Source organism: Haliotis rufescens, unplaced genomic scaffold, assembly GCF_023055435.1.
Source record: "Haliotis rufescens isolate VD_foot unplaced genomic scaffold, xgHalRufe1.0.p SCAF_77, whole genome shotgun sequence".
Taxonomy (NCBI): domain Eukaryota; kingdom Metazoa; phylum Mollusca; class Gastropoda; order Lepetellida; family Haliotidae; genus Haliotis; species Haliotis rufescens.
Window position 1 is genome coordinate 227,675 of NW_025964369.1, and position 18,965 is coordinate 246,639.

Sequence of the window (18,965 nt, forward strand, 5' to 3'; positions counted from 1 at the left end):
TATTATTTGACTAAACAACTATCTGCTTCTAATCAGGTTATTTTCTGAGACTAGGAGACTGTTGTGGGTCACTGCTATCTATTATTTGACTAAACAACTATCTGCTTCTAATTAGGTTATTTTCTGAGACTAAGAGACTGTTGTGGGTCACTGCTATCTATTATTTGACTAAACAACTATCTGCTTCTAATCAGGTTATTTTTTGAGACTAGGAGACTGTTGTGGGTCACTGCTATCTATTATTTGACTAAACAACTATCTGCTTCTAATCAGGTTATTTTTTTAGACTAGGAGAATGTTGTGGGTCACTGCTATCTATTATTTGACTAAACAACTATCTGCTTCTAATCAGGTTATTTTTTGAGACTAGGAGTATGTTGTGGGTCACTGCTATCAATTATTTGACTAAACAACTATCTGCTTCTAATTAGGTTATTTTTTTAGACTAAGAGACTGTTGTGGGTCACTGCTATCTATTATTTGACTAAACAACTATCTGCTTCTAATCAGGTTATTTTTTGAGACTAGGAGACTGTTGTGGGTCACTGCTATCTATTATTTGACTAAACAACTATCTGCTTCTAATCAGGTTATTTTTTGAGACTAGGAGAATGTTGTGGGTCACTGCTATCTATTATTTGACTAAACAACTATCTGCTTCTAATCAGGTTATTTTTTTAGACTAGGAGAATGTTGTGGGTCACTGCTATCTATTATTTGACTAAACAACTATCTGCTTCTAATCAGGTTATTTTTTGAGACTAGGAGAATGTTGTGGGTCACTGCTATCAATTATTTGACTAAACAACTATCTGCTTCTAATTAGGTTATTTTTTTAGACTAAGAGACTGTTGTGGGTCACTGCTATCTATTATTTGACTAAACAACTATCTGCTTCTAATCAGGTTATTTTTTGAGACTAGGAGACTGTTGTGGGTCACTGCTATCTATTATTTGACTAAACAACTATCTGCTTCTAATCAGGTTATTTTTTTAGACTAGGAGAATGTTGTGGGTCACTGCTATCTATTATTTGACTAAACAACTATCTGCTTCTAATCAGGTTTTTTTTTTAGACTAGGAGAATGTTGTGGGTCACTGCTATCTATTATTTGACTAAACAACTATCTGCTTCTAATCAGGTTATTTTTTGAGACTAGGAGACTGTTGTGGGTCACTGCTATCTATTATTTGACTAAACAACTATCTGCTTCTAATCAGGTTATTTTTTTAGACTAGGAGAATGTTGTGGGTCACTGCTATCTATTATTTGACTAAACAACTATCTGCTTTTAATCAGGTTATTTTCTGAGACGAAGATACTGTTGCAGGTCACTGCTATCTATTATTTGACTAAACAACTATCTGCTTCTAATCAGGTTATTTTTTTAGACTAGGAGAATGTTGTGGGTCACTGCTATCTATTATTTGACTAAACAACTATCTGCTTCTAATCAGGTTTTTTTTTTAGACTAGGAGAATGTTGTGGGTCACTGCTATCTATTATTTGACTAAACAACTATCTGCTTCTAATCAGGTTATTTTTTGAGACTAGGAGACTGTTGTGGGTCACTGCTATCTATTATTTGACTAAACAACTATCTGCTTCTAATCAGGTTATTTTTTTAGACTAGGAGAATGTTGTGGGTCACTGCTATCTATTATTTGACTAAACAACTATCTGCTTTTAATCAGGTTATTTTCTGAGACGAAGATACTGTTGCAGGTCACTGCTATCTATTATTTGACTAAACAACTATCTGCTTCTAATCAGGTTATTTTTTTAGACTAGGAGAATGTTGTGGGTCACTGCTATCTATTATTTGACTAAACAACTATCTGCTTCTAATCAGGTTATTTTTTTAGAATAGGAGAATGTTGTGGGTCACTGCTATCTATTATTTGACTAAACAACTATCTGCTTCTAATCAGGTTATTTTTTTAGACTAAGAGACTGTTGTGGGTCACTGCTATCTATTATTTGACTAAACAACTATCTGCTTCTAATCAGGTTATTTTTTTAGACTAGGAGAATGTTGTGGGTCACTGCTATCTATTATTTGACTAATTAACTATCTGCTTTTAATCAGGTTATTTTCTAAGATGAGGAGACCGTTGCGGGTCACTGCTACCTATTATTTGACAAATTCACTATTTGGCCTCCCATCTGTTTTACTTTTTACCCGTGAAGATCCGGGGAAGAATAGGTCTCAGCAACCCATGCTGGCTGTAAAAGGTGACTATGCTTGTCGTGAGAGGCGACTAACGGGATCGGGTGGTCAGGCTGGCTCACTTGGTTGATGCATGTCATCGATCCCAATTGCGTGAATTGATGCTCATGATGTCAAAGGATCGATGCTCATGATGTCAATCCAGACTCGATTATCTACAGACCGCCGTCACATAGCTGGAATAATGCTGAGTGCGGCGTTAAACAATAAACAAACAAACAAACAAACAAACATGATGTCAATCACTGGATTGTTTGGTCTAAACTCGATTATTTACAGACCGCCGTCATGTACCTGGAATATTGCTGAGTGCGGCGTGAAACAAAAAACAAACAAACAAACAAACAAACAAAACAAACATTGTGAAAGACTGCGTTTTCCGAAGTTGAGAAAAGTGATATGTTCATTGCAGTGAACATAACACCTGATATTTCACTGCAGTGAACATAACACTTTGACGGAACTATAGTCATACAAGAGTTACCTCCACTCAAATTGTCTCCCTTTATCGTAAGTGTCTTGCCCGCAAATACAAGGTCTGGTGAACCGTCCCTGTGTCTTAAGTAGGGAGAACAAACTAACAAACAAAACATGGCGGTTGGCAGTTCACCATCATTGGATCCACCGGGACGTTACTTTGTTATAAGGAAATTTTCGTTTTCTTTTCGTTCATCACAGGGTTCATATTTTAATGATGATGCTCACTGAATGCAACTCATTATCACGTAAAGACGTTTAGGAGTTTTGACACACATGCTTACACAAACTGAAATTATTCCAACAACGTACGCACGTTTTGCATTTGAATGAAATTGTTGTAAAGATATCTTTATGCAGTATGCAACGTCAATCAATACGCCTATATAAGATTCATAAGGAATGGACCCGTAGAAACCTGGGGAAGAATAGGTCTTCGGCAACAATGCTTGCCGTAAACGGCGACTTTGCTTGTCGTAAGAGGCGACTTTTCTTGTCGTAAGAGCCGACTAACGATATTTCGACAATTGCCTGGCTCGATGCACATGATATCAATCACTGGATTGTCTGGTCCAGACTCGATTATTTACAGGCCGCCGTCATAAAGCTTGAATATTGCTGAGTGCGGCGTAAAACAACAAACCAACCAAGCAACCAGCTGTAATGCAGATGGATAATGCGGGTCGATTTGTGCGCATAACAGACAATAATTATTGATTAATAATACGGAAATACAGCCTAAATTAGTAGAATATGTTTTCAGAATACCAAGCATGCCTGCGCCAGTCAACCATGTGCCCCGAATGAGATCTGTATCCCGGTGAAGGCAGCGACCGCACACATATGTCTACCAGCATGTACGTATGTCAACTGTGTACAGTGACACCTCGCGAGTCCGGAAACCTCTCGAGTCCTGAAACCTCACATCCCAAAGAGCACAGCCCATTACACATTCATATTAGCACAAATATGTCTACCCGCATGTACGTATGTCGTTGTACGCTCATCTGTGTTCAGTGAAACCCCACGATTCCGGAAACCTCTCGAGTCCGGAAACCTCACATTCCAAAGAGCACAGCCCATTACACATTCATATTAGCACACATATGTCTACCAGCATGTACGTATGTCAACTGTGTACAGTGACACCTCGCGAGTCCGGAAACCTCTCGAGTCCGGAAACCTCACCTTCAATAGAGCACAGCCGTAACACATTCATATTAGCACACATATGTCTCCCGCATGTACGTATGTCGTTGTACGCTCATCTGTGTACAGTGAAACCCCACAATTCCGGAAACCTCTCGAGTCCGGAAACCTCACATTCCAAAGAGCACAGCCCATTACACATTCATATTAGCACAAATATGTCTACCCGCATGTGCGTATGTCGTTGTACGCTCATCTGTGTACAGTGAAACCCCACGATTCCGGAAACCTCTCGAGTCCGGAAACCTCACATTCCAAAGAGCACAGCCCATTACACATTCATATTAGCACACATATGTCTACCAGCATGTACGTATGTCAACTGTGTACAGTGACACCTCACGAGTCCGGAAACCTCTCATCCCAAAGAGCACAGCCCATTACACATTCATATTAGCACACATATGTCTACCCGCCTGCACGTTTGTCGTTGTACGCTCATCTGTGTACAGTAAAACCCCACGAGTCCGGAAACCTCTCGAGTCCGGAAACCTCACATTCCAAAGAACACAGCCCATTACACATTCATATCAGCACACATATGTCTACCCGCATGTACGTTTGTCGTTGTACGCTCATCTGTGTACAGTGAAACCCCAGGAGTCCGGAAACCTCTCAAGTCCGGAAACCTCACATCCCAAAGAGCACAGCCCATTACACATTCATATCATCACACATATGTCTACCCGCCTGTACGTTTGTCGTTGTACGCTCATCTGTGTACAGTGAAACCCCACGAGTCCGGAAACCTCTCGATTCCGGAAAGCTCAAATTCAATAGAGCACAGCCCGTTACATATATTAGCACACATATGTCTACCAGCATGTACGTATGTCGTTGTACGCTCCTCTGTGGACAGTGAAACCCCGCGATTCCGGAAATCTCTCGAGTCCGGAAACCTCACATTCCAAAGAGCACAGCCCATTACACATTCATATTAGCACACTCATGCCTACCCGCATGTACGTTTGTCGTTGTACGCTCATCTGTGTACAGTGAAACCCCACGATTCCGGAAATCTCTCGAGTCCGGAAACCTCACATTCAATAGAGCACAGCCCGTAACACATTCATATCAGCACATATATGTCTGCCAGCATGTACGTATGTCGTTGTACGCTCCTCTGTGCACAGTGAAACCCCACGAGTCCGGAAACTTCACATTCTAAAGAGCACAGTCTGTAACACATTCATATTAGCTCACTAATGTCTACTTACATGTACGTATATCGCTGTAGGTTCATCTGTGTAAAATGAAACGAGTCCGGAAACTTTACACTGGCACATAAAATTGAAAAAAATAATTAAGTATTTTGTAGCAGGTCTCTCCCTTCATAACTTAGCCAATTTCTGGTGTCCCCCGCCGTAATATTGCTAGAATATTGCTAAAAGCGGAGTAAAACCATACTCACTCACTCACTCATTTATCGTGATGAATAAAGTATTGAAAGATAAGTAGCAACAAACAACATTTGGTCCTCTACCTACGTTGACCTCGCGCAGCACACCAGTGAAGATCCGGGGTAGAATAGGTCTTCAGCAACCCATGCTTGTCGTAAGAGCCGACTAACGGGATCGGGCTGTGAGGCTCGCTGACTTGGTTGATTCGTGTCATCGTATCCCAGTTGCATAGATCAAAGCTCTTCATGTCAATCACTGGATACGATTATGTACAGACCGCCATATTCACTCACTACTAGACATTTATTGTTTACCAAACTAATCACCAATTTATCAAAAAAGATGAGGCTGAAAGGAAGTAACGGTACACTATAAGATAGAGATAAATAAGATCAGTTTTAATGTAGTAATACGCCCACTAGGGGTCGGTTACAGAAATCCATTAAACCCTCACTCACTCACTCACTCACTCACTCACTCACTCACTCACTCACTCACTCACTCACTCACTCACTCACTCACTCACTCACTCACTCACTCACTCACTCACTCACTCACTCACTCACTCACCCAGCCAATCAATCAATCATACCCACCCACTCACTGACCACTCAACCACCCACCCACCAACACTCACTCACTCACTCACTCACTCACTCACTCACTCACTCACTCACTCACTCACTCACTTCCAGTTTTAGATTCAGGCTTGAACGATGTCAAACTTGAGGTTGTATATATATGATTTGAACAAAACACACATGGTTCCAGTCAGTTGTTTACCTAACAGCCGAGATACCTCATCAACGTGTTTATATACCAGCCGAGTTAGCTAATTAAGGCTTTTATTTAAACGACGAGCTAATATTTAGAGGACTATGTCAATTTAGGACGAGTAAGTTTAAACGTTATCTGCGATATTTCTTTTCTAAACGGGATCTTACGTAATGAATATTTTCGATAGATAATAATACCAGTTTCATAAATAAATATTGAATTGAGATTCCCACTTATTATATTCCCGTATCGAGTGGACGCTACACAAAATAGATCACATGTTTCATGTACCACGCTTTGGGTCGTACAAAAGAATTGCTAACAAAAGATCCTTTACCTTGTATGGCGAAGTCGACTATATTGAGATGTCGTTCTATATAACGACTGTGTGGTTTAAGTACAATAAATATTTTTGATTTGTCTGAAACGAACAAATTGTTGAAATTGTATGAAATTCAAAAGCATCTTGCAACAATGTATATTTTATGCCCGGCGAAATAATTGCTTTTCAATAGTGTAAAGCAGCATTAAATTTTTCAAGCAATTTCGATTTTCGATAAAATAGCAGCCACCCCGAATATCAAGGTATTAAATGATCGGTCCCTACCTGACAGCCAAAGTTCGTAGAAAAGGAATACTTTCCAAATATGTAACAGCTTATATCCACTGTAACAGGTAATTTCCTATATAAGGACTGTGTGGCAAAATATACTCACACGCAAAAGAAACGCAAGTAGTTTTAGGCAAATAGGTAACAAACACGGAACCATATATTGATACGAGTTTTAGCATGTAGTGAAGCCTAATGGTGTTATCAATAGCTTTGGTTGCATTTTGGAAGCCCCGAGTAAAAACGCAACATAAAAAACGAATCGCCAAAACGCACCATTTCAATGAATATGTGGGTATCATGCACCCATTTCTCGCGAAATCGAAAATGCACGAACTGTCACGAACTGTAGTTGGTATAAAACTGTGGCCGATTCTTGGACCTACCACCCCTTGGTCCACAATGCCACGTCTAAGTCAAATTCAGAGAAATAGAGAATCTCACCCGAGTGTCTTTGGATATCAAATATATCAACACGAGTGGATAAATTCCGAGGGTTGCCGAGGATTTTTGCCAGTTTTATCAACGAGTGTTGATATATTTGATATCTAAAGACACTCGGGTGAGATTTTATTTATCATCCAACATCATTCTTCCAACTTTTTCAGTTTGTAGACAGTAATTAGCAGTGTCTTCAGTGTAAAAAGTACTGCAAACAGCTTCAGTAGCAGAGCCATTAGTGATGTCATTTGATTGTGACGTCATTGTAACAATGACGTCACAATGGCCTGCAAAGCATTGTGATGCAATTTCATAGCTGCGATATCTACAATGTAGATATCGCTTGATCTCACCCAAGCGATATCTCCTGTGGGAGCCAGTTTTGGATTATAAACCAGGCTATCGGACGTTTGGAAGCTGGAGAGTCTGTCCAAGATGTTGCCTGTCATTTCAACGTTAACATAAACACAACTTACCGTCTCCTGCATTGATACAATGCTACACAGACCACAGATGACCTTCCTCGGAGCGGTCGTCCTAGGGTCACCACACCCCGACAAGATCGGCAGATTACCCGTCAACACCAGCGACATCCGTTCCTAACTGCAAGTGAAAGTGCTCGACAGACAATAGGAACACATAATCGACACATTAGCCGGAACACTGTGGGCAGGGATTGGACTCAATGGGAGACTTGGACCCATGTGCTTTCTGAATGTTGGTCAAGGTCGGGGACACGGCGTCACTGCTCAGCGGTATATCGACCAAGTGATTAGACCCTACGTTGTTCAATTCTTTTGCACAACATCAACAACACATTTTCCAGCAGGACAACGCTCCTCCCCATCTTGCCAGAGCTACCATGGCCTTTCTGCAACAACACAACATCCGTGTTCTACCGTAGCTAGTCCTCAGCCCTGATCTGAACCCCATCGAACACTTGTGGGATGAGGTTCAAAGGCGTCTGCACAATGTGCGCCAAGTCCCTACAACTGCCGATAAACTACGCACAGCTACTCTGGATGTGTGCAGGAGGATCCCTAGGGCCTTCACAAATCGTCTGATCATCTCAATGTACAGGAGATGTGTGGCAGTGATCAATGCTAATGGTGGTCATACCAGGTATTGACTGACATTTTGGGTATTGACCCGAAACTGTGTAAGCCCTTAACATTTGAAAAAAAAACATTATGTCATCTGCCTTTTAATCCATTACACTGTCTTCAGTCAAATTTTTGTCAATCTTCCCCTATTAGTATTTCTTGTCTTTACTGTTAAAAATAAATAACATGTATACTGCGTACTCGACTTGCGTTTCTTTTGCGTGTGAGTATACAATGCATATATAATTGTATTGTCTTGTTGAAATAGTTTGAAATTGTGCTAACATCCTTGTGCTGTTGGTTGTAGTCTCAATACTTGTTCTATTTATTGGGTCACATACAATGTTTACGTTTTTGATTATTAGGTAATTATGTCATAATCACCCGCCGATTCTATATTTTAACACAACATTAAACAATCAGTTAGACCCGTGAAGATCCGGGGAAGAATAGGTCTTCAGCAACCCATGCTTGTCGTAAAAGGCGACTATGCTTGTCGAAAGAGGCGACTAACGTGATCAGGTGGTCAGGCTCGCTGACTTGGTTGATGCATGTCATCGATCCCAATAACGTGGATCGATGCTCATGATGTCGATCATGGGATTGTCTGGTCCAGACTCGATTATATTATTTACAGACCGACGTCATACAGCTGGAATATTTCTGAGTGCGGCGTTAAACAACAAACAAACAAAGTTAATCAATCATTTAATTCAAGCATTCACGTAAATGATTGAATTAATTGATTGATTAACTTTGTTTGTTTGCTCATGATGTCGATCACGGGATTGTCTGGTCCAGACTCGATTATATTATTTACAGACCGACGTCAGTAAACTACGGTTATAACGAACTCAAAGGGACTACTATTTTTAGTTCGTTATAACCGTAGTTCGTTATAAGCATATATACAGCATAACTACAGCAAATAGTCGGGACTAAAAAGTAAGTTCGTTATATCCGTCAGTTCGTTATAAGCGTGTTCGTTATAACCGTAGTTTACTGTAAATGAAAGGGACGGAATTAAAAATAACTCATTACATAAGAAACTTAATAAAAAAAACGATGACAAATAAAACGATATGAATGAAGACGGATATTATGAATGAGTATATTTTTTTTCTCCATTTAAACATTTGTGAAATAGCGGAAGGTAGACTGTTTTGTAAACAGCTTCTGTGAAAGACATGTCCATATGTGCTTGTCCCGAAGTTCAATAAAACACGGAGCCTGTAATGAAGTAGGCTTCGTGTATGAGATTTTGTATGAAACCAGATATTTGTCTAAATAACATTGTTTGCAATAATGTATGTTTGTGCCAGGCAAGGTAAATTGCTTTTTAACAGTATGAAGGATCATTATATTTTTCAAGCAATTTCGATTTTCGATGTTATCCCAGCTACCCCGGATATCAGATTATCAAATGCTCGGTCCCAAAATGACAGCTCAAGAGGACTCCTAATATTATGCCCCCTTACAGAAAACCATTGATTGTGAAAATATTTACATTCCCCAGCCACGGCTCATCTTGCCTAACAGAGTATGTCCACTCTCAGAACTTCGCAATTATTTTTTAATCGTTGATGCTGCGGAGTGTTTGCGTAGGCCTGCTTCTGTAATTCACCCGTTTCCATTCGATGAAGCTGTCATTCGTTTATGGCGTTTATTGGTTTATACTGTACATCTCATGAAAAGTCATAAAACCGTAAGGGACGAATCTCCTCCCATTATTTACCAGTGAAGATTCCGGGGTAGAATAGGTCTTCAGCAACCCATGCTTGCCGTAAAAGGCGACTATGCTTGTCGTAAAAGGCGACTAACGGGATCGGGTGGTCAGGCTCGCTGACATCGTTGATGCATTTTATCGATCCCAATTGCGTGGATCGATGCTCATGATATCAATCACTGGATTGTCTGGTCCAGACTCGATTATTTACAGACCGCCGTCATATAGCTGGAATATTGCTGAGTGCGGCGTTAAACAACAAACCAACCAACCGAAAAATCGTAGTGGTAAATCTCTGTGACCTGCATCACTTCCGGCTTTCCACCCACATTAACCATTCACGTCGTCATGTACCTGGAATACTGTTCAAAGCGGCGTTAAACCAATCTCACTCACTCATACTGTTAAGATTGAATGTACCCTTGTTGTACAACACTCTCATTATTAATATCTTGGTGTCATATGATCTTCACAGTTAAGGTGGACGGGGGTTTCACCAACTGGACAGTGACGGACGAAGGGACTTGTCCAGTAGAATGCGGGGGCGGTATACTGACAGTGATTAAAAACAGAACGTGCACTGATCCAAGCCCATACAATGGCGGACTACCCTGCTCCGGGCCCCTCTCTACAACGGAAACGTACACCTGCAATACACATCGATGTCCAGGTGAGTACACCTTGGTCCTGCAATACATACCAATGTGCTGAGTACACTATAGTACACCTAGGTCCTCGGCAACAGACGAGTACACTATGATATGATCATATAGGGACTCTTGAGTTTCCTCCCTTAGTCGTGCTAGGATCTAATCATCGTGGGTACCAAAATCTAAGGTTTTGCATGTGAGCAATATACCCGCGCCTCTGGATTTTCCCGTAGTGGTCAAGTTCCATTTTCCTCCAAAATTACCCGTCAAGCCGTGATATAACTGAAATACTGTCAAAGCGGCGGCAAACCCAACTCAAACACTCCCTAACTCACTCGTTGATCGATAGTGTCGCCTCGTGATAAGAATTGAGTATTTTCGACTCAAACCTGTCATATAGAATTGTGTGTTGTATGTTACCATGCCACTTTCACTTGACTTTTCCCGGCCGCGTCGTACAAAAAGACGTTAAAAGATTGTACTTGTTGTTACCCTGTCTGGCGCTCGGCATTAAGGGGCTAAAACAAGGACTGGTCGGCTTGGAGTCAGTATACTGTGTCTGAGTGGGGTATTCATGTTAAACTGCGGCATGGTATCTCAGTGAGCTAGCACTATAAATCGGCATCCGTCCGGACTAGTACAAGCAGCCACACACACACATACACGGGCATGCATGTCGCTATATAAGTGCAATAATCTTGGACGCGACGTTAAACCCAATCTCACCTCACCTCACCTCACCTCACCTCACCTCACCTCACCTTGACTTTTCGTATATTTTCAGTGAATGGCGGATGGTCTCCGTGGGTGGTGAACACTATCGGCACGTGCACTCGCTCGTGCGGAGGAGGTACCCGGTTTGTCACCTCAAGACGGAAATGTAACAAGCCGAAACCAAGGTTTAACGGTACAGATTGCTCTGGTGATGTGAAGGAGGTAGATGAAGAGGCATGTAATCCCCAGGCCTGCACACGTACGTACAGTATACTTTGTTTGTTTTGTGGTTCAGCGTCAAATGGTGGATCGCCTCTTACAACCAGAGTAACAACTTACGACAAGCCTTGGCTGCTGAAGATCAATTCTAACCCGAATCTTTACGGGTATACGACCCGTTAAGATTCCGGGGTAGAATAGGTCTTCAGCAACCCATGCTTGCCGTAAAAGGTGACTATGCTTGTCGTAAAAGGCGACTAACGGGATCGGGTGGTCAGGCTCGCTGACTTGGTTGATGCATGTCATCGATCCCAATTGCGTGGATCGATGCTCATGATATTTATCACCGGATTGTCTGGTCCAGACTCGATTATTTACAGACCGCCGTCATATAGCTTGAATATTGCTGAGTGCGGCGTTAAACAACAAACCAACCAACCAAACAACTTTACGGGTATACGATCCTGTATCTCAGTATATGACAACATTATACATAAAAAGACTATAAAAGTCCAGTTTCCACTCTTGCCGAACTAGGCTGGTATTATGGAGTTTTGGATGGACTAACGAGTCTATGAATAGTCCAATCAAAATCGCGCAACAAATCGAAATCCGGTGCGTAAACTGTCGTGCAAATTTCGGCCGATTACAGGATTTGCAAAGTAAGTGCACCGCCAGCGCGTTGTCAGCAGATATTTTCCAAATCTTTTCGTGTTTTTAATCAAGGTGCTCACGAGATTTGATGCATTTCGCGATGTAAGACCCGTTTTAACACAATATAGATCTTGATTATCGATCGGATCGTCATTACTGGTCGCCGCCATTTTGTTTGAAGCAAATGCAAGTGATAGGAGGGGTGGAATCTGATTGGTCCATAGGAGAGGCTTATAAGGGACGCAACTGGTAATAGCAACTGGTGGGGCTACAATCGAGCCCAGTAATTCGCCCAGTATAGTCAGTTATCTCTCTTGCCTCTGGGAGATGACCACGTTAAAATTAGGGGAAGAATCACTTGTTTGTAAACTTATCGGGCGGTTGTGAATTTAACCTCAGTTCATGGTTGTAGGCCGCCTAACGCAGCATGGAGCTCTGACAAGTGGCAGCGATACTATATAGGGCTGTGTGAAGCTTGTTACGTTTCGAAAGGAAAACAACCCACTACCCATAATTCCTTTTCCGGACACTCGATTATCCGGACGATTTAAAATGTATGGATAAACGAAATTTCCTTTTGATTAATAACTTTTTTTCCAGCTAATACCGATGGCGGATGGACAGACTGGGCGGTGGTTGAAGAGGGCGACTGCTCCGTCACGTGCGGGGGCGGGTCACAGGTCAATAAGAAGGAACGCTACTGTGACAGTCCAGTGCCTGTCGGCACTGGGCAATCATGTTTGCAAAGGTAAATGATCTGTATATAGCGGAAGTTGATTTGTTTGTGTTCATTAACAAAAATATAACATCTGTGCATTAGCTCCCTTTCAATATTGACCGTCTCAGTAGTCTAGTGGTAGGGCGTCCACCCAGGGAGTGAAAGGTCCGGTGTTCGATCCCCGACATACCAAAATACGTTAAAAGATGGTACATGTTGTTGCCCTGCTTGGCTCCCGGCATTAAGGGGCTAAAACAAGGACAGTAAACTCGATATTAGTCCGGACTAGTACAAGCAGACAGACACACACACACACACACACACACACACACACACACACACACACACACACACACACACACACACACACATGCATGTCGCTATATAAGTTTAATAATCATGAACGCAACGTTAAACCCCTTTCTACCTCACCTCACCTTTTTTATTCGGTCAATGTTATCTAATACATCATTACATATAGTGAAACAGTGGATGCATGTTGCGGAAACATTGCAGCTGAGCACTGGTGGCACCAAAACAATTCGCAAATTAGTTTACAAAGGTTAAGAGGTCATGACCAAAGGTGTGTGAGTGGGTGAGTTGTGTTTAACGCCACTTTTAACAGGATTAAAGTCATATCACGGCGGGTCAGCTTAATGTCATCTTCCCGAGGCAAGACGGTTTACTGACTATAAAAGTCCAGTTTCCACCCTTTCCGAATTAGGCTGGTATTATGGAGTTACAGTTTGGCTGGACTAACGAGTCTATGTTTAGTCCAATCAAATTACAATCGCGCAACGAAATCGAAATCCGGTTCGTAAACTGATCGATTGCAGGATTTGCAAAGCATCTGCACCGCCAACTCGCTGTCAGCAGATATTTTCCAAATCTTTTCATGTTTTTAATCAAGGTGTTCACTTGATTTGATGCACTTCGCGATGTATCACAGTATAGATCTTGATTATCGATCAGATCGTCTTGAATCGGCGCCGTCATTTTGTTTGAAGCAAACGCAAGTAATACGAGAGGTGGAATATGATTGGTCCATAGGAGAGGCTTAGAAGGGACATAACTGGTAACAGCCACTGGTGGCGCTACGATCGAGCCCAGTAATTCCAGCCTAATTCGGCAAGGGTGGAAACTGGACTTTTAAAGTCAGTTAACTCTCTTGCCTCGGGAAGGTGGCTTACTGTGGAAGGAAAGCCCCAAGTGATGTAGGTGTTAGGTGTTAGACGTTTACCACTTGGGTGAAATCCACGAGCTCGGTGCTGAAACCTAGAAACATAATTGGGGCGAACTGGGATTCGAACAGCGAATTGCGGCGCCTCAGACGACTGGGCCACCCGTCTCCCCTATAACCAAAGGGGTAAGTACGGCCGAGTATGGTTTTACGACACTTTTAGCAGAATCACGACGGGTGATACCCGAAATGGCTTCACACATTGCACCCATGAAGAGAATCGAACACGGACTTTCGGCGTGACTAACGGACGCTGTAACCACTAGGCCACCCCATCGCCCCTTTTCGCATGGAAGACACATGTTTTGTCATCAGGTATCGGCATTTCGCATCTACAGGTTGACATTTGAGCAAGTTTATGAAAAGGTTACACCATCAACACAATAACGTATGTTTTTAAAAATGATTCCATTTCAGTGATGGTACTCGTTCATTCCTGGAGAAGGGGCAGGATACACTGAGCTGTAACAACGAGGCATGTCCAGGTAGGTCGATCTGGGGTAGAACAGGTCTTCAAAAACCCATGCTTGCCGTTAAAAGGCGACTATGCTTGTCGTAAGAGGCGACTAACGGGATCGGGTGGTCAGGCTGGCAGACTTGGTTGATGCATGTCATTGAACCCAATTGCGTGGATCGATGCTCATAATGTCAAGCACTGGATTGTCTGGTCCAGACTCGATTATTTTACAGACCGCCGTCATATAGCTGGAATATTGCTGTGTGCGGCGTAAAACAACAATCCAAACCAAAAAGGCACTTATTGTCGCACCCTCTCTTCAGTCGACGGAGGATGGAGCACATGGGCGGACGCGGACATAGATGGATGTTCCGACACCTGTGGGGGTGGGACTAAAATACGGACTCGTCAGCGGGAATGTACAAACCCAGCGCCCTCTGGCGGTGGCGAGTTCTGTCAAGGGGACGCAACTCTAACTGATGAACTGACGTGCAACACACTCGACTGTCCAGGTATGTTATTGCATAAAGTTTATTTTGTAAAAAGAGTTATTATCATTATTATTATTATTTAAAGATTAAAATAAAAAATGCAGCAAAGAGGGTTTAGGGGATCCTGGCACAGTCAGGCTGGTTAGGCTCATCATCAGCTCAGGGTCCTTGCCCCCTCTACACGCAGCCCAGACAGCGAATGGGACTTCTCCCAGGAAGCGCTGCCTTGTCAAACCCAACCAGAACTTTCCGGAGAATGTGAAGACTTCCCAACACTGCAGCATTCTGCATTACCCAGATTGTCAGAAGGGCTGTATTCCTGGTAGCAAACCTGGGTACTCTCCCAATGTCAGTCAACAGATTGGGAGATACCAAACCTTAGGCACCGAGAACAATGGGGAGTCGGACAACTTGGTACTTGGGATGCAAGCGTGACATTTCGAAAGCGAGGTCCGCATATTTGCCATGTCTTTCCTGAATCTTGTCAATCACATTAGTGTCAAAAGGGACAGAAAATTCAAAGATATAAATGATTTCATTGGATTTATCAAAAAGGATTGTTATTATTATTGTTGTTGTTATTATGATGATGATGATGATGATGATGATGATGATGATGATCAAATCGCAGACTCGTACTGATTACGATCCTTGGTATGCCCAGCGTCATACCCGTGGATTCCCCAAAGTGGTAATACGTTTAAATTGTGTCTCACTTTAGGTGGATAAGCCGCGTTAAGCCGAACTCACTCACTCACTCACTCACTCACCTTAAATTGTATGATTTAAGTGGATAACCTCGCACCTCAAATCAGTATTCTATGTCTTGAGGGATAACTATAAGTAATCGCACTATAAGTAATTATTCTATGAAGGGGGCTACCTCGCACTATAAGTAATAATTCTATGAAAGGGGGATAACCTCGCACAATATTTAATTATTGTATGGAAGGGGGATAACCGTGCACAATAAGTAATTATTCAATGAAAGGGGGATAACCTCGCATAATATGTAACTTTTGTATTGAAGGGGGAATAACCTCGCACTATAAGTAATTATTCTTTGAAAGGGGGGATAACCTCGCACAATAAGTAATTATTCTATGGAAGGGGGGATAACCTCGCACTATAAGTAATTATTCTATGAAAGTGGGAATAACCTCTGACAATAAATAATCATTCTATGGCAGGGCGGATAACCTCGCACTATAAAAAATCATTCTATGAAAAGGGGAAAACCTCGCACAATGAGTAATTATTCTATGAAAGGGGGATAACCTCGTTCGATAAGTAATTATTCTATGAAACGGGGGATCACCTCGCACTATAACTAATTATTGTATGAAAGGGTTATAACCTCGCACAATATGTTATTATTGTATGGAAGGGGGAATAACCTCGCACAATAAGTAATTATTGTATGAAAGGGTTATAACCTCGCACATTAGGTAATTATTGTAATGAAGGGGGGATAACCTCGCACTATAAGTAATTATTCTATGAAAGGGTTATAACCTCGCACAATAAGTAATTATTCTTTGAAAGGGGGGATAACCTCGCACAATAGGTAATTATTGTATAGAAGGGGGATATCCTCGGACTATAAGTAATTATTCTATGCAAAGGTTATAACCTCGCACAATAAGTAATTATTCTCTGAAAGGGGGGATAACCTCTCATGTCAATATTCTACGACTAGAGTGATAAACACGTGTCTGAAATAATTATTCATTGAATGGGGAATAACCTCGTTTCTCAAATAATTATTCAATGATATGGGACAACATCTTTCCTTAGGAAATTATTCAACGACTTTGGGGTAACTGCCACCTTAAATCAAGGTGTGGCTGTCGCGTTATAATGAGGCAAGTATGACACTGCAACATGTCATAAAGAACCATGATAATATCGATTTCACGAAAATCGAATATTCAGCTGATCCCAGGGTAGTTATATTGACATGAACACACCATAAATTATTGATGACACAAGAGAGAAATAAAGGCATTGCAAATTAGGGAATTAAGAAATATAATACCGCAATCGATATATCACTGCGACGCACTGGTTAACCGATGTATTAACTAACTGGCATCTTGACAGATGGCGTTGAATGTGAATACTTCTCTAAATACATGTCCCTGCTGACATGTTGCCAGTGTGTCGGCTTGAATAAAGGTCTAACATTCGCTTGGCGTGCTGCAGGCGTATATGGACATATTCCTCCAATGCAAGTTTAGGTGTGTTTGACATGGATATTCATTGTATTTACTAATATACTCCTTTTGTAAAAAAACACATTATTGGACAAATAACCATCACAATGCGACCATGGTGTATTTTCCTTACATTATGAGAATATAGGGTCAAAGACTACTAAAGTGGCTCGAAAGTGACGCGATCAACTATTTTTTTTTTGCGAAGGAATAGCGAAAATTGTGTAATAAATGTTGTGCGATAATACAGTGAAATTTTCTTGGAACTAGGGAAAGATATTTTGTGCTTTTTGGTTTATATTAATTAGTGCACCAAGAGGTCCCATATTTACGATACGGACGCCCGGTCGACAGCAAATATATATGAACAACCAACTCTAGATTTTACAGAGGGGTATTTTAATGCTTTAATGCCCTTTATAAATTAGTCCCTAAAACTGACAAATCTACGTTTAAACCCTCGAGCGAAGTGAATGAGAGAGATTTAAGACTGCGTTGACCTGTGCGTCGTTACATGCGTTGTGGTGTATTACCATATTGAAAACCCAACTTTACTTGTTTGAAAAATACACAAACATATTGGTGTCACAGGAACTTTTGTTGTTGAGTATATATGGTTGAGATTGCACATATACCTCCAATGCAAGCTTAGGTGTGTTTGACATGAATTAAAACCCTCGAGCGAAGTGAATGAGAGAGATTTAACACTGCTGCGACCTGTGCGCCGTTACATCTATTGCATATCCGTGAAGATCCGGGTTACAATTGATATCCAGCAACCCATGCTTGCCGTAAAAGGTGACTATGCTTGTCGTAAGAGGCGACTAACGGGATCGGGTGGTCAGGCTCGCTGACTTGGTTGATGCATGTCATCGTATCCCAATTGCGAGGATCAATGCTCATGATGTCAATCACTGGATTGTCTTCCAGTCTCGATTATTTATAGACCGCTGTCATATAATGGACTTATGCTGAGTGCAGTGTTAAACAACAATAAACAAACAAACACACAAACATCTATCGGGTGCCAGCTTGACTGGGAAAAGCAGAAAGTGACAAATTTGTACTCCTTTACTGTTACCAATGAGTGTTACCAAGTGTGATTCATGATCGGCGCGAATACGAAATATAGATCACAAGGAGCGGATGATGGTACCCCACGGCGAGTTGCGATGCCAGTCACTAGGTGACTTCTGATCTGAGCTCGGTAAAGCACAGAACTGAACGAAACTGTTGCAAAATGACGGGGTGGGATAGGGCCCATTTCGACAAGCTAACATATTGGTTGAAAATTATCACACATTGTCAAACGAGTGGCGCCTCGATTCAATCTCATTTAAATCAGATCTGAGCTCTCGCTGCCGCTGAACAGAACGAGCTTTCGTGAACTTTGACCGTCCACTGAAATGAATAAATAACAAGAAGTCGATATCAGCCAATTAGAAAGCAGCTTTCTCGAGATTTTTGGCACTCGTTTCAACCCGGTGACTTCCATTTCAGACTACGCTTGAAAACTATGTTGAAACAGTTCTCGATTAGAATTTTGAAAACTGAACAAACGAACATTCCGGAATGGCTAATATATGGTTGAGATTGTATGGCAGTGCTTCCCACGTACTGTGCAACGCCTAC

The 18,965-nt window shown here is 41.7% G+C and overlaps 1 protein-coding gene across 2 annotated transcripts in view; it reads left to right on the plus strand.

Moving 5' to 3' along the window:
* LOC124124141 (A disintegrin and metalloproteinase with thrombospondin motifs adt-1-like) overlaps window positions 1-18,965 on the plus strand; it is a 105,351-nt gene that overhangs the window by 11,819 nt on the left and 74,567 nt on the right. For both annotated transcript variants that reach the window (XM_048388708.1, XM_048388709.1), the window contains exons 2-7: window positions 3,472-3,565; window positions 10,450-10,644; window positions 11,409-11,597; window positions 12,812-12,959; window positions 14,587-14,654; window positions 14,950-15,138. In XM_048388708.1, the coding sequence (XP_048244665.1) occupies window positions 3,472-3,565; window positions 10,450-10,644; window positions 11,409-11,597; window positions 12,812-12,959; window positions 14,587-14,654; window positions 14,950-15,138 (883 nt within the window). The remainder of the gene's footprint in view (window positions 1-3,471; window positions 3,566-10,449; window positions 10,645-11,408; window positions 11,598-12,811; window positions 12,960-14,586; window positions 14,655-14,949; window positions 15,139-18,965) is intronic.